Source organism: Rhinopithecus bieti, unplaced genomic scaffold (assembly GCF_001698545.2).
Source record: "Rhinopithecus bieti isolate Rb0 unplaced genomic scaffold, ASM169854v2 scaffold_34281, whole genome shotgun sequence".
Taxonomy (NCBI): domain Eukaryota; kingdom Metazoa; phylum Chordata; class Mammalia; order Primates; family Cercopithecidae; genus Rhinopithecus; species Rhinopithecus bieti.
This window is the reverse complement of record NW_016814762.1, coordinates 485951-500527: the sequence shown is the minus strand read 5'-3', so window position 1 is coordinate 500527 and position 14577 is coordinate 485951. Positions and strand designations below refer to the sequence as shown.

The following is a 14577-nucleotide window of genomic DNA, read 5'->3' as shown; positions in this document are numbered from 1 at the left end:
GGTTCACGCCATTCTCCTGCCTCAGTCTCCCAAGTAGCTGGGACTACAGGTGCCCGCCACCACGCCCGACTAATTTTTTGTATTTTTAGTAGAGATGGGTTTTCACCGTGTTAGCCAGGATAGTTTCAATCTCCTGACCTCGTGATCCGCCTGCCTCCGCCTCCCAAAGTGCTGGGATTACAGGCGTGAGTCACCGTGCCAGGCCAATAGAGATTCTTTACAGATGCAAATTTTCCTCCACAAAGGACAGTTGTGCAGGGCCATTTCAAAGTATGGCAAAGAAACATTGTTTTGGAATATTTTGACTTTCTTGTCACCTAATGTTATGCCAGAGTCAGATTGCAAAGTAAGTCCCAATATATAGGATTAAATAAAACCCATCCAATGAGAATTTATGGTTTGTAGGGCAAACCATACAATTTGAGATAGTAATTTGAGCAAGATTTAAAAAAAAAATCAGGGCCGGGCGTGGTGGCTCACATCTGTAATCCCAGCACTTTGGGAGACTTAGGTGGGTGGATCACCTGAGTTCAGGAGTTCAAGACCAGCCTGGCCAACATGGTGAAACCCTGTCTCTACTAAAAAATACAAAAATTAGCTGGGCGTGGTGGCGGGTGCCTGTAATCCCAGCTACTCTGGAGGCTGAGGCAGGAGAATCGCTTGAATCCGGGATGCACAGGTTGCAGTGAGCTAGGATCGCGCCACTGCACTCCAGCCTGGGTGACAGAACAAGACTCTGTCTCTAAAAAAAAAAAAATAGTGTCACTGGGCGCGGTGGCTCAAGCCTGTAATCCCAGCACTTTGGGAGGCCGAGACGGGCGGATCACGAGGTCAGGAGATCAAGACCATCCTGGCTAACATGGTGAAACCCCGTCTCTACTTAAAAAATACAAAAAACTAGCCGGGCGAGGTGGCGGGCGCCTGTAGTCCCAGCTACTCGGGAGGCTGAGGCAGGAGAATGGCGTAAACCCGGGAGGCGGAGCTTGCAGTGAGCTGAGATCCGGCCACTGCACTCCAGCCGGGGCGACAGAGCGAGACTCCGTCTCAAAAAAAAAAAAAAAAAAAAAAAAATTGTGTCAGCCTGGCATGTGGAGAACGACCCACAGGAACGAGGGCGTGCATTGGGACATCAGTGATGAGGCTGTTGTGGAAATAGGGTAGTGTGGTTTGGGAAGGGTAGAGCTGGCTAGCCCTTACGACCACCTGAGTTGTGGTTCTGAGAAGCATGGAGGCATCCAGAGCTCAGGATGATGCCCAGTCTGCAGCCTGGGGGATCAGGTGTCAGGTGGATGGCAGAGTCATTGTGAAAAGGGAGGACCTCACCTTCTGACTCTTCTCCACAGTGCCAGCATGGGTCATTGCTGACTGAGCCTTGCCATCCTGCTCCTAATGGCTGTGGTTCCTAACACATGCAGGGCCTGTGGGGGTGAAGCACCAGGGAATCCCTCTTGAGGACAGGGCTACGCTGGGATGGAAAGATTTAGACTGTGGCCAGAGTCCAAGATGGCCCAGCACCTCTTGATCTTTCCCTTCCTCCACTTAACCTTTGACTGGACTCCTGCCTGTCCCTAGGCCTGCAGAAGAGTCTCTATGGTCTCCCACGCTGGGATTTCACCAGATGGGTCTTCACCGATCTTCTGTCGGGTCACGGGTGAAGGTGGGGGAGGAGGGGGCTTTGGGAGTCCTGAGCCAGGGCCTTAGGGGGAGATGGCTGGACCTTAAGAGAGGGTGGGGCTGGGCACAGTGGCACACACCTGTAATCTCAGCACTTTGGGAGGCTGAAGCAGGTGGATTACTTAAGGCCAGGAGTTCAAGACTGGCCTGGGCAACATAGTGAGACCCCCCCCCCCAACTCTACAAAAAATAAAAAAAACTAGCTGAGTGGGGGTGTACACCTGTAGTCTCAGCTACTCAGGAGGCTGAGGTGGGAAGGATCGCTTGAGCCTGAGAAGTCAAGGAGGCAATGAGCCGTGATTGTGCCATTGTACTTCAGCTTGAGTGACACAGACAGACCCTGTCTCAAAAAAAAAAAAAGAAAGAAAGAAAGAGGGAGGGTGGTGGTAGCCTAGTCACCAACATGTTTCATTATAAGAACTTGAGAAGGGCAGGGCAAGATCGTGGCTTCATAGCCAGGTCAGTTGCTTACCAAGAAGAAGGAAGGAAGGGGCAGGACAAATTTCTTGGGACCAGATGGGATGACCAGGGTGCAGCTGCCTCTTCGAAGGGGTGTGTGTGTGGAGGATCAAGACCTCTATTTCCGAAATACTCGTCTCTCTATCCCACAGTGACCTATGGTGCCGGCTGTCAGGTCTTTGCCCACTCTGTTTGCCCCTGCTTCCTGGCGCAGGGAGTCCGTGTCCTCTCCGGTTCTCCAGGTTTGCCTGAGTGGAAGGGATCACGAGCTCCCGATGCCTCTCCTGCTCTACAGGCGAACTTGCAGATGGCCCATGGCGCAGGATCGAGGCTCAAGCCCACTCCCAACCCCGCGCCCGAACTACCCGGACTAGCGGGGTGACGCTGCACTCTGCGCCCCTAAAACGAACAGATTAACCCCTCTCTTGGGAACTGAACATGCTGACCTGGCCTCTCCCGGTTCCCCCCGCATCTGTAACCCCGGGGCAGAGTTACAGGGGCTGACTGGCCGAACCCAGGTGCCCTCGGGGCAGGGTGTGCTAAGAATTGGTGTGGGGGTTGCACAAAGGTCCTGGTCAGCTCCTGGTCACCTGAGGCCCAAGAACTGTCAGGGACTCACTCCCCTCTTCTTGCTTTAACCGGGGTCGCTCAGCAGCAGCGAGCGCTACACCCCTTATCCTCTCCCGGTCTTGTCCGTTCCAGATCCTCCAGGTCAGGGCGTCGCCAGGTGAGGGCTGCGCAGCGCGGTTTCGGGTACTCAGGGCTGGGCGGGGTACACAGCAGCGGCGAGGTGGGTCCCCGGGTGGGCGACTGAGAGCCCGGAGCCAGGCGGTAGGTACCGCCATCTATCGATGTGCTCGGCGCGCAGCGTGGTCCCGGGAGCAGGGGGTTGGGCAAGCGCAGGGCGGCGGGCCCCGACTGGGAGGGACGTATATGGCGGCTAGTCCCTATTGGCAGGCCGTTTGCGGGAGGAGGGCTCTGATTGGTCGGGAGGATGCGAGGGATGCGGGCGGCGGGGTTAAGTGCGTCGCCACCGCCCCCGCCTAGGCGAGAACCCAGAGAGCTGAACCTGCTCCCTGGACCTGCAGCGACCGTCGTACACCATGGGCTTCCACCTCCGGCCCTACCGTGTGGGGCTGCTCCCGGATGGCCTCCTGTTCCTCTTGCTGCTGCTAATGCTGCTCGCGGACCCAGCGCTCCCGGTCGGACGTCACCCCCCAGTGGTGCTGGGTGAGGCACGGGTCTCGTGGTGGGTCCGTCGGTCGGGCGGGACGAGTCGCGGGCGGGGCTACCTTCCCGGTCTGCATCTGTTCCAGTCACGAAATGGGGGAGCGTCTTGGTGTCTCTCTTGTCACTTAGGTGATCTAAATCTGCCGGCCCACCTCCCGCCATGCTGGGCCGGGTGTGGTCAGCTCCCCACCTCCTGACCTGGTAGAAAATGGGGGTGAGTGGGCGAGTTACCATCTGGTTATTCATAGTTCCACTTGTCTGCATCATTCCCAAGCCTTGCCTCCTCTTACCACATTTTTTAGCTAGAAAGGTGCTTCAGCCCCACTCCTGAGGGATGGTGAGGGTGTGTAGAGTGGCTCCTGAGTTGATCTCTGCATCGACGTGGGCCTGGCTAGGAGGCTGTCACCCTCGACCCTTCCAGTGCTACATATACCAGAAGGCATTACTGAAGGGAACCTCCTTAGGGAAAGGATTGCTCTCCTAGCTGGCCACCAACTCCCACAACTTATCAGATGTGTGGCATTTCCTGAGGGAAAAGGCCTAATGGAAACTGAAGACGCTGAAGTCGGGGGAAAGGGTTGGGGCAATGGCCATGAACCTGTGTCAGGCAACGTGCTTGTACTCTTACCCTGCCACACATGCTTGGACTAGACTATGTCGAGGCTGGGTGACCTCCCCTGCCCACGCCGCTCCTTGATCACAACCCTGGCAATTCTACAGCGGCCACAGTATTTCCATGTGGGGATGGGCAGGGATGAGACCTCTGTCTAGGGGGACTTGGGTGCCTCATTCAGGCTGTCACTCCCATCCACAGCTGGCGTGTCCGTGGCCAGCCAGGATTCCTGAAAGCAGAGGCATCCGAGGCATGAGTTACAAGCGGAGTCTAGTGCAGCGTGATCTCCGTGCTCTTTCTGCTGAGAGTACTTTAAATGGGTACGATGCAAATCATAGAACGGTAGAGTTGGCAGGCAGGGTGGTGCCAGGCAGGCCCCACCAGGAGTTCCCAGCCAGGAAATGCGCCAGGGGGATTCTAGGCCCAGGTTCACCATGGGATTTGGGCTGACTTGGGCCTGCCTCCCCAAAGCTTGCAGGATAGGAATAACAATGATCCGCAGAGAGGAAACCTGTGTGGGGCAAGCACAGAGAATCCACCAACCCAGCAGATGGGTGGGTGTCAAGTAAGGCTTCCTGGAGTATATAGCTGGAGCTAAGGCCAGGAGAGAGTACTGGGCAGGGGGAGAGCGGTGAGCATCTCAGGCTGCCTGGGATTGAGTCAGGGGAGGAGTGGACTGCACAGGCCTTGTGACTGTTTGGGTCATCTGGACTTTATCTTGAGGGCCTCAGGGAGTCTTGGGTGGGTCTACAGATTTCTGAATCTGAGGGGCATGGCATTGGGAAACATGTGGTCTGTGGCTGGCACACAGCCATTTTGCCTGGATTAATGCTAACCACACTCATCAATTCAGTCGGTCTGTTTATCCTAGGTCACAGCAGAAGAGCCTCAGACCCCACCCAGAATCACAGAGAAGCAGGAGTCCTAACCTGCCCAGCTTCTCAGGGAGTGAGGCTGCTGGCCTTAGCCCTGGGAGACATCGTGGTGGGCAGTTGGACAAGCAGCTCCTGGGCACAGAGCAGGGATCTGACCTTGACTGTCAGAGGACCAGAATCCTCTAGGGGTGCGTCCTGAAATGGTGGTGGAGGAAAGAGAGGCCAGAGAGATGTGATACAGAAGACCCTGGGCAAGGGGAAGGAAATGGCAAGGCCATTTCCACCTCTTGCAGCCTCAGTCTCCTCATCTGTTAAGTGGAATAGTAAGGCTGTCCCCTCCCAGTGTTACTTGAGGTGAAAGGCATGCAGATGGCTCTTGTCCTAGTTCCAGGCACAGAGGGGCTTGGGAAGTGGCCACTGCTATTTTTAGAGGCCACACAGCCTGACCAGGGCAAGGAGCATCTGAGCAAAGCAGATCTGGTGACTTCCTCTTTTAGCCATTTCCCGTTTGGTAGAGACAGTGACCAGGGTCTTCGCCCTGCCCTGCCCAGTCCACAGGCATGTCATCCAGAGGCTATTGTGATGGGGACTCCCCACCTCTGCACCCATACCATGAGGGGAGGTGAAGGCAGGTGCCACCCCTGCCTCTCATGGCACCCTGAAGACACTGGGATAGTGCCCAGGGAGGGCGTGCCCTGTGCAGGGCTGGATTTACAGTCAGTGCCCAGTGAATGTCCAGGAGAGCCCAGTGCTGGTTTATCACTAGATGATCGTGGACCCTAAACGGGGATGTGTTTGGGAAGTGGTGAGAGCATGGCGTGTGGGGGCAGGTGAGGCCTGAAAGGTCACTGGGAGTAACGAAACTGTGAAGGGCTTTGAAGCAGTGGGGAGGGATTTGGGTGTCACCAGGGCCCCAGAGTTCTGAGTAGACTGAACGGGCTGGCTGGGATGGAGAGAAGTCACCCGAGGGCCTGGACTGTGGTGCTGATTCAGGGTGGCTGTTTCCAACATGGGCTCCCAGCCATGCCAGGGCCCTCCAGATGATCTGTTCTCTGGCACCTTACTGGACTCTGGCCTTTAGTAAGGCCTGGGCCCTTGGTAGGCTGGTGGGTGCCAATGTAAGCTTCTCTCAGCTATGTTTCTGTTCATTTCGCTCCCACAAGCCTATCCTGGATACTTTGGTTGAATTTTAGCCAAGTGGCCAAGGGCTCTGTTCTGTTTCCTTCTTCCTCTCTCATAGTGAACAGGACCCTGTCTTCTCTGTAGCCTGGGATAGCTATGGGTGGAAGACTTTGGGTTCAAGCCTCCAGGGTATATATCTTTTTTTTTTTTTTTGAGACCGGGTCTTGGTCTGTCACCCAGGCTGGAGTGCAATGGCACGAGCTCACTGCAACCTCTCCTCTTGGGTTCAAGCAATTCTCCTGTCTCAGCCTCCCGAGTAGCTGGGATTACAGGCATGTGCTACCACGCCAAGGTGATTTTTTGTATTTTTAGTAGAAATGGGCTTTCACCATGTTGGCCAGGATGGTCTTTTTTTTTTTTTTTTTTTTTTTTTTTTGAGACGGGGTCTCATTCTGTTGCCAGGCTGGAGTGCAATGGTGATCTTGGCTCACTATAACCTCCGACTCCCAGTTTCAAGTGATTCTCCTGCCTCAGCCTCCCGAGTAGCTGGGATTACAGGTGCGTGCCACCACACCCGGCTAATTTTTGTATTTTTAGTAGAGACGGGGTTTCACCGTGTTGGCCAGGATGGTCTCTATCTCCTGACCTCGTGATCCACCCACCTCGGCCTCCCAAAGTGCTGGGATTACAGGCGTGAGCCACTGTGCCTGGCCTGCCAGGCTGGTCTTGAACTCCTGACGACAAGTGATCCACTCGCCTCCCCACCTCCCAAAGTGCTGGGATTACAGGCATGAGCCACCATACCCTGCCTCGAGGGTATATATCTAATGATAGGGCCTTGGCCAAACTTTGGAGGTTCTGGAATGCAAAGGGGTCTCCAAGGCCCTCCTCCCAGGCAGAGCTCCCATCTGGGTCCATTAACCATAGAAACTATGTGTAAAGGTGTGTCTGTGTTTGCTGGGGATGATTCAGACCAAAATCTCATTTAACAGATATGGAAACAGAGGCCTAGCATGGGGAGTGACTTCACCCTAAACCCCTTTCCAATAATTTGAATGGCCCAGGAGGATGTTCCAGTGAATATCTAGGAGACTTACTTTATCTGGAGTTGGAGACAGTGTTAGGGCCCTTCCCCAAATATGTCAGGCCTCTCCCAAGCCCCCCACAGGCATCTCTGCACTACACAGCAGTAGCAGCTTTTCTGCACAAAAATGGTTCCCTGGCCTTTGAGTCAAGGTCCCTGCTCTCTGAATTTCCTGCCACCGGCACTGTGCTTTAATTTGAGGTGTGGAACTGCACAGGTCTACCATAGTATCTGTGGCTCTTCAAGGGGTCTGCTGCAGACATCAAAGTTCTTGGGAGTCTTGAACCTGCCAGGGCGAGGGCTCACACATGTCCTGTGCCCCCTGTAGTCCCTGGTGATTTGGGGAACCAGCTGGAAGCCAAGCTGGATAAGCCGACAGTGGTGCACTACCTCTGCTCCAAGAAGACTGAAAGCTACTTCACAATCTGGCTGAACCTGGAACTGCTGCTGCCTGTCATCATTGACTGCTGGATTGACAATATCAGGTGGGTGCTGGGGCACACAGCGGGGGTGCTGCTCACCAACAGGCCTGAGAGGCCTCCAGAGCCTGTTTCTTCTATCCTCATCTCGAGGTCACTGACCTCTCTCCTTCCCCAGGTCCTCGGTCTGGTCTGGTCTGGTCTGGTCGGCACCACCTCTGCACTCCCAGGCAGAACTAACTTTCCCTTCCAGCTACCCTTGTTCTTCTACTCTCCAGCCCTGGCCTCTCATGCCTACACACAATTTTTTTTTCTTTTATTTTGGGACGGAGTCTCACTGTGTCACTCAGGCTGGCGCCATCTTGGCTCACTGCAACCTCCACTTCCCAGGTTCAAGCAATTCTTGTGCCTCAGCCTCCCAAGTAGCTGGGACTATAGGCGCCCACCACCATGCTGGCTAATTTTTGGTATTTTTAGTGGAGATGGTGTTTTACCATGTTGGCCATGATGGTCTCGAACTCCTGAGCTCGAGTGGTCTGCCCACCTTGGCCTCCCAAAGTGCTGGGATTACAGGCATGAGCCACCGTGCCTGCCTACACAAAATTTCTGTGCCCCAGCCGCTATTCAGAGCCTTGGCATGGCCCCCATCCCTTTCCTTGTCTGTGACTTGGTCTCCCCTACGTCTCTAGCTGCTTGTTCTTCTTGGGACACGCCATGTCTTTGCACCTGCTGTTCTTTTGGCCTGGAATCTATTTCTACACCCTTTGCCTGATAAATGTGCTTCCATTCACCCTTTAAAACATGACCCTAGGCCAGGCACTGTGGCTCTCCTATAATCCCATCACTTTGGGAGGCTGAGACAAGCAGATCACCTGAGCTCACGAGTTGAAGAACAGCCTGGGCAACATGGTAAAACCCCATCTCTTCCAAAATTACAAAAAGATTAGCTGGGCATGTACCTGTAGTCCCAGCTACTTAGGGGGCTGAGGCAGGAGAATTGCTTGAGCCAGAGAGGCAGAGGTTGCAGTGAGCAGAGATCACACCACTGCACTCCAGCCTGGGTGGCAGAGCAAGACCCTGTCTCAAGACAACAACAATAACAACAAATCAGCCTGACCCTGGTCCCTTTGTGACAGCTCCCTTTTGACTCTCCAGAGAGGTTCGCCTCTCCTCCTCCCAGGCCCCATGCTTGCTTCCTCTAAATGTCATCACGTGCCCAAATTTGTCTCCAGGCATGTTTCCCCAAATTGCACAGGCACTACACATTTTATATACTTACTTTCGTTTAGTCTTACAGCAACCCCATTTTGAAATAGGTGCTTTTTTTTTTGTTTTTTTTTGTTTTTTTTTTCACCAGCATTACTTGCCAACAGGTGGTTTTTAAACCTGCTTTACAGCTGGGAAATCTGGAAGCTCAACGAGGTTACAGTGATTGCCTGTGTTCACTCAGCTAATAAGTGGTAGAATCAGAATTCAAACCCAGAATGTGTGGCTCTGAGCTGAGGTTCCCTCCCAGGCTGAGCTCCGTGAAGGGAGGGAGTGTGTCTCTGTTTTATCTTTATAGCAGTAGAACCAGAAACACAGTTGGTGCCCAATACATGTTTGAGCTGAATGGAGTCTCCCAAATTAAAAGTTTTTCCCGGTCGGGTGCGGTGGCTCATGCCTGTAATCCCAGCATTTTGGGAGGCTGAGGTGGGCAGATCATGAGGTCGGGAGTTCGAGACCAACCTGACCAACACAGTGAAACCCTGTCTCTACTAAAAATACAAAAATTAAGCCCAGGCGTAGTGGTTCATGCCTGTAATCCCAGCTACTCAAGAGGCTGAGGCAGGAGAATCGCTTGAACCTGGGAGGTGGAGGTTGCAGTGAGCTGAGATCGTGCCATTGCATTCCAGCCCAGGGGACAGTACAAGACTCTGTCTCAAAAAAAAAAAAAAGAAAATACAAAATTAGCTGGGCGTGGTGGTACACACCTGTAATCCCAGCTACTCGAGAGGCTGAGACAGGAGAATCACTTGAACTTGGGAGGCAGAGGTTGCAGTGAGCAGAGATCGGGCCACTGCACTCTAGCCTGGGTGACAGAACGAGATTGTCTGAAAAAAAAAAAAAAAGGTTTTCCCAGAGATTTTCTAGCTGCTCCTCCAGGCGCCCTGGCCTGCCAGCTGTTTGTGATGCCCGTTTTGTTGACTCCTTCCTCCTCTGTGTGTTGTGTGACTGGGGTTATTTCTGGGCTGTTGGTGTGCATTTCTATTTTTATACTGGGGACACGGCCTCAGGTATTGCCATTTGGAGTGCCAGCTGATACCAAGAGGGGCCTGTCTGCCTTCACTGCTTCTCTGACCTGTTTAGATTTTCACCCAGGCAGAACTGCTTTGGCTTTCCAGAACAGTTTTCTGCATTTTGCTGTTTGATAATTTTTTATTTTTAGTAGCAACAAGCTACTTTGCTTTGTGACCATTGGGATAATCTACACATTCCTCTGGAGAGAATGGGCCTCCAGGACCTGTTATCTGGGTCAATTGTGGGGATCCTGTCAGCTTTCTGTGGCTGATATCTAAGGGGACGGGTGGGACTCAGAACCACCAGAAACTCTAGGTTCCTGTGTTTTGGGGGGCACATTTACCTCTTCAGTGTGAGGTGAGGCCAGAGCAAGGTTTCCGGCCTAGCACAAAGGCACAAGGCTTTTCTTCTGGTATAAGGTGTCCACCTGCCCCTCGCCCTGTTCCCATCATTTATTCAGGCCTTGACAACCCTCTTCCCACAGGATATGGTGCCGCAGCCGTGTACTTAGCCCTGAGGCGGGGTCTGTCCTGTCTGGTTCTGTTTGGCACTGCAGCGACAGAAACTATGAGATAATGTGTGTAGTGTTAGAAGCTGCTGAGTCTGTGGTAATTTATTGCACGGTTCCAGAAAACTAATAGGCCGGGTGCGGTGGCTCATGCCTGTAATCCTAGTGCTTTGGGAGGCTGAGGCAGGAGGATCACTCGGGCCCAGGAGTTTGAGACCAGCATGAACAGCATAGTGTGGCCCTGTCCCTACAAAACAAACAAACAAACAAACAAATAAATAAGCCAGGCATGGTGGTGCCTGCCTAGCTATTCAGGAAGATGAGGTAAGAGAATCACTTGAGCCCAGGAGGTTATGGCTACAGTGAGCTATGATGCCCTCACTGCACTGCAACCTGGACGGAGTGAGACCCTGTCTCAAAAAAGAAGAAGAAAGAAAACTAAGAAAGGGCTGTTAGTGATCTCAAGTCAGTAGCTGGTGGTCCATGTCCTATGTCATGGCGCTTAGGAATTTGCTGGGCAAGCCCTGGGCCTTGTGGTTGCAGTCTGACAGGTGATACAGCCCTGGGGTACCAGGGGGTCATAGGAGCATGGTTCATTCCCTTCCTCCATGGAGGATGTGTTTGGAGGTTGACTGGCTGCTGTGGCCAATGCCCAGAGGAAGTGGGACCCAATTATACCTACCTGGGGCCACACAAGGCCTTCCTCCTGTCTCCCCCCACCAGCTCCCATCATTTCTCTGGGCCTTGCCTCTTCTGTCTGCCTACCCACCCATATAGCAGCCCTGAGGCATGGTGCCTTTCTAGGGTTTTTTTTTTTCTTTTTTTTGAGACGGAGTTTCGCTCTTATTGCCCAGGCTGGAGTGCAGTGGCACGATCTCGGTTCACTGCACCTCCGCCTCCCAGGCTCAAGCAATTCCCCTGCCTCAGCCTCCCGAGTAACTGGGATGACAGGTACACATCACCATGCCTGGTTAATTTTTGTGTTTTTAGTAGAGATGGGGTTTCACCATGTTGGCCAGGCTGGTCTTGAACTCCTGACCTCAAGTGTTCCACCTGCCTCAGCCTCCCAAAATGCTGAGATTATAGGCGTGAGCCACTGCACCTGGCCTAGTGGTTTTTTTGTTTTTGTTTTTGTTTTTTTGAGACAGGGTCTTACTTTGCTGCCCAGACTGATGTGTAGTGGCATGATCATGGCTCACTGCAGCCTCAATATCCCAGGTGCAAGTCATCCTCCTGCCTCAGCCTTCCAAGTAACTGGGACCACAGGCCTGCACCACCATGCGTGGCTAATTTTTTATTTTTAGTAGCAACAGGGCCTCACTATATTGCCCAGGCTGGCCTTGAACTCCTGGCCTCAAGCATTCCTCCCACCTTGGCCTTGCAAAGTGTTGGAACTACAGGTGTCAGCCACTGCACCTGGCCCTTGTCTGGTTCTGTTGTGTACTGCACTCACCATCTCCTTTGCCTGGGTTATGTTGGGTGGCAGGAGCTGGATGCAAGGAGATGGAGTGATGGGAAGCTGAAAGAGGGTGGACTGCCTCTTGGGGTCCAGTGTGAAGTTCACAGCGAACCAGGACTGCCGCCTCCTTCTCCCAACCAGGTCCAAGACCCTCATTCTAGAGTAGGGTCACGGGGGACAGGGGAACGTTGCTTCGATAGGGGTCCTGGGATCAGTGTTTGGAGTAAGTATGTGTTGGTAGGGTCCTTGTTTGAATGTAATTACTCTGATCTGTGCTTTTTTTTTTTTTTTTTTGAGACGGAGTCTTGCTCTGTCACCCAGGCTCGAGTGCAATGGCGTGATCTTGGCTCACTGCAACCTCTGCCTCCTGGGTTCAAGCGATTCTCCTGCCTCAGCCTCCTGAGTAGCTGGGATTACAGTAGCCTGCCACCACACCTGGCTAATTTTGTATCTTTAGTAGAGACGGGGTTTCGCCATGTTGGTCAGGCTGGTCTCAAACTCCTGACCTCAGATGACCTGTCAGCCTCAGCCTCCCAAAGTGCCGGGATTAACAGACCTGAGCCACTGCATCAGGACAATTTTTGTATTTTTAGTAGAGACGGGGTTTCACCACATTGGCCAGGCTGGTTTCAAAATCCTGACCTCAGATGATCTGCCCGCCTCAGCCTCCCAAAGTGCTGGGATTACAGGACATCTGTGCTTTATCAACCTGCTTTGTTACTTTTCGGTCTCTCCTATCCATCTGACCAAACCTGGGCATGGGAAGGGAGTATGACTCAGGACATGATGCACTGTTGAGACACACCAAGCTCCGTGTCCCCTCTGGGTCACTGGCTCGATATCCTCTCACAACAGGCTGGTTTACAACAAAACATCCAGGGCCACCCAGTTTCCTGATGGTGTGGATGTACGTGTCCCTGGCTTTGGGAAGACCTTCTCACTGGAGTTCCTGGACCCCAGCAAAAGCAGCGTGGGTATGTAGCCCTCACTCAAGGCCTCCGGGAGCTGGGATGGGGTTTCTGCTGGACTCGAGCTGGAACTGGAGGAACTCTGCTGGTTTGTACAGACAGCCTGTGAGCTGTCTCTGATCAGCGTGGGCACAGAGCCCTGTAGCATTCTTCCAGGGACCTGCCGACTGTCACAGTCTCCATGCTGGGCATAGTGTAGGTGGCCGGCACTAGCTGTATCTTTTCTTATCCTCTGTATTTCTGTCTACAGGTTCCTATTTCCACACCATGGTGGAGAGCCTTGTGGGCTGGGGCTACACACGGGGTGAGGATGTCCGAGGGGCTCCCTATGACTGGCGCCGAGCCCCAAGTAAGCAGGCACTCTCGTTCCTTCCCTGAAGTCTCGGGAGGTAGGGGCGAGGTGATCATGGGCACCACAGGTCTTGGGCTCTCCCCTTGTCCTTGGCTGTCCCCTGTCCCTGGGCCTCTGGCATCCAGTCTAGTGGTCATAGCCACCACCCTTGGTCAGTCTTATCCTGTCCTCCATTTCCCACCCTGCGACCTCTGGGCCTCTGAGCCCTGGGGAGAAATATAAGGCTTCCTCCCTTCATGGAAGACAGGGTGACCCAGACCACTCAGTTTGAATGTGAGCACCCTCCCCTCCCCTCTCATCTTGTGTCTGGCCTGAGAAAAGCTCAGTGGTTCGGGCTCCAGGACCCTTCCCGCCTGACCCCTGCCTGGCTCTGGCCTGCAGATGAAAACGGGCCTTACTTCCTGGCCCTCCGCGAGATGATCGAGGAGATGTACCAGCTGTATGGGGGCCCCGTGGTGCTGGTTGCCCACAGTATGGGCAACATGTACACGCTCTACTTTCTGCAGCGGCAGCCGCAGGCCTGGAAGGACAAGTATATCCGGGCCTTCGTGTCACTGGGTGCGCCCTGGGGGGGCGTGGCCAAGACCCTGCGCGTCCTGGCTTCAGGTAAGACCCTACCTGGCCCAGTGTGGGGGGCTATTGCCAGGAATTCTGCCCTCTCTTGCCTTCCAAAGTGTCCTCCTAGGCCAGCATGCCTCATGTCTGTCCCACGGTGTGTGGGGTCTATGCAAATCTACCCCTAAAAGTCCAAGGAAGAAAGAGGTTGACAAATCTAGTTTCTCAGAGAAAAACATTTAATAGGGACATACGAGTAGAAGCCACATCTGTGTCTCAGGTGGTGGCTAGACAAGATGGTGGATCCCCACACTATTAGCCCCCAGACCCAGAGCTTATATTCTGTAGGGAAAGGGCGACTCTGATGCGATGTGTTGAACATTGAAGGATGATAACACAGAGGCTGTGTGAGATTTATGGTAAATATATGCACAAGGAACAGTAGATAAAGTGGAAATCTCAGTGGACTTCCTGGATCTGGGGTTAATCAGAAGCCAACATGGTGGATTAGTATCTAAGATGGAGTTGCTTTGGTCTCCACAATGACTCTTCTCTTGGGTCAGCCCTCTTTTGTTTTGTTTTGTTTTGTTTTTTTTTTGTTTTGAGACAGAGTCTGGCTCTGTCACCCAGGCTGGAGTGCAGTGGCACAATCTTGGCTCACTGCAACCTCTGCCTCCTGGGTTCAAGCTATTCTCCTGCCTCAGCCTCCTGAGTAGCTGGGATTACAGGTGCCCACCACCACACCCAGCTAATTTTTGTATTTTAAGTAGATATGGGGTTTCATCATGTTGGCCAGGCTGGGCTCGAACTCCTGACCTCAGGTGATCCACCCACCTCGGCCTCCCGAAGTGCTAGGATTACAGGTGTGAGCCTCTGTTCCCAGCTGTCCCTCACTCTTACCCCCATCCTTGCTTCTTCATCCCCACCTTCACCCCAGAGGAGGAAGGCTAGAGCATTTTTTTTTTTTTTTTTTTTTTTT

The 14577-nt window shown here is 53.3% G+C and overlaps 1 protein-coding gene across 7 annotated transcripts in view; it reads left to right on the top strand.

The window, feature by feature from the left end:
• Positions 1-14577, top strand: part of PLA2G15 (phospholipase A2 group XV) — a 25434-nt gene that overhangs the window by 6316 nt on the left and 4541 nt on the right. The window contains exons 2-7 of one of the 7 annotated variants that reach the window (XM_017852254.1): positions 2836-2860; positions 3181-3363; positions 7386-7542; positions 12579-12697; positions 12942-13040; positions 13425-13649. In XM_017852254.1, coding sequence (XP_017707743.1) covers positions 3237-3363; positions 7386-7542; positions 12579-12697; positions 12942-13040; positions 13425-13649 — 727 coding nt within the window. In that variant the 5' untranslated portion in view covers positions 2836-2860; positions 3181-3236. Of the gene's footprint in view, positions 1-2038; positions 2861-3180; positions 3364-4277; positions 4297-4613; positions 5040-7385; positions 7543-12578; positions 12698-12941; positions 13041-13424; positions 13650-14577 lie in introns of those variants that run through there. The other 6 variants (XM_017852251.1, XM_017852250.1, XM_017852253.1 and 3 more) reach the window with 6 other exon arrangements.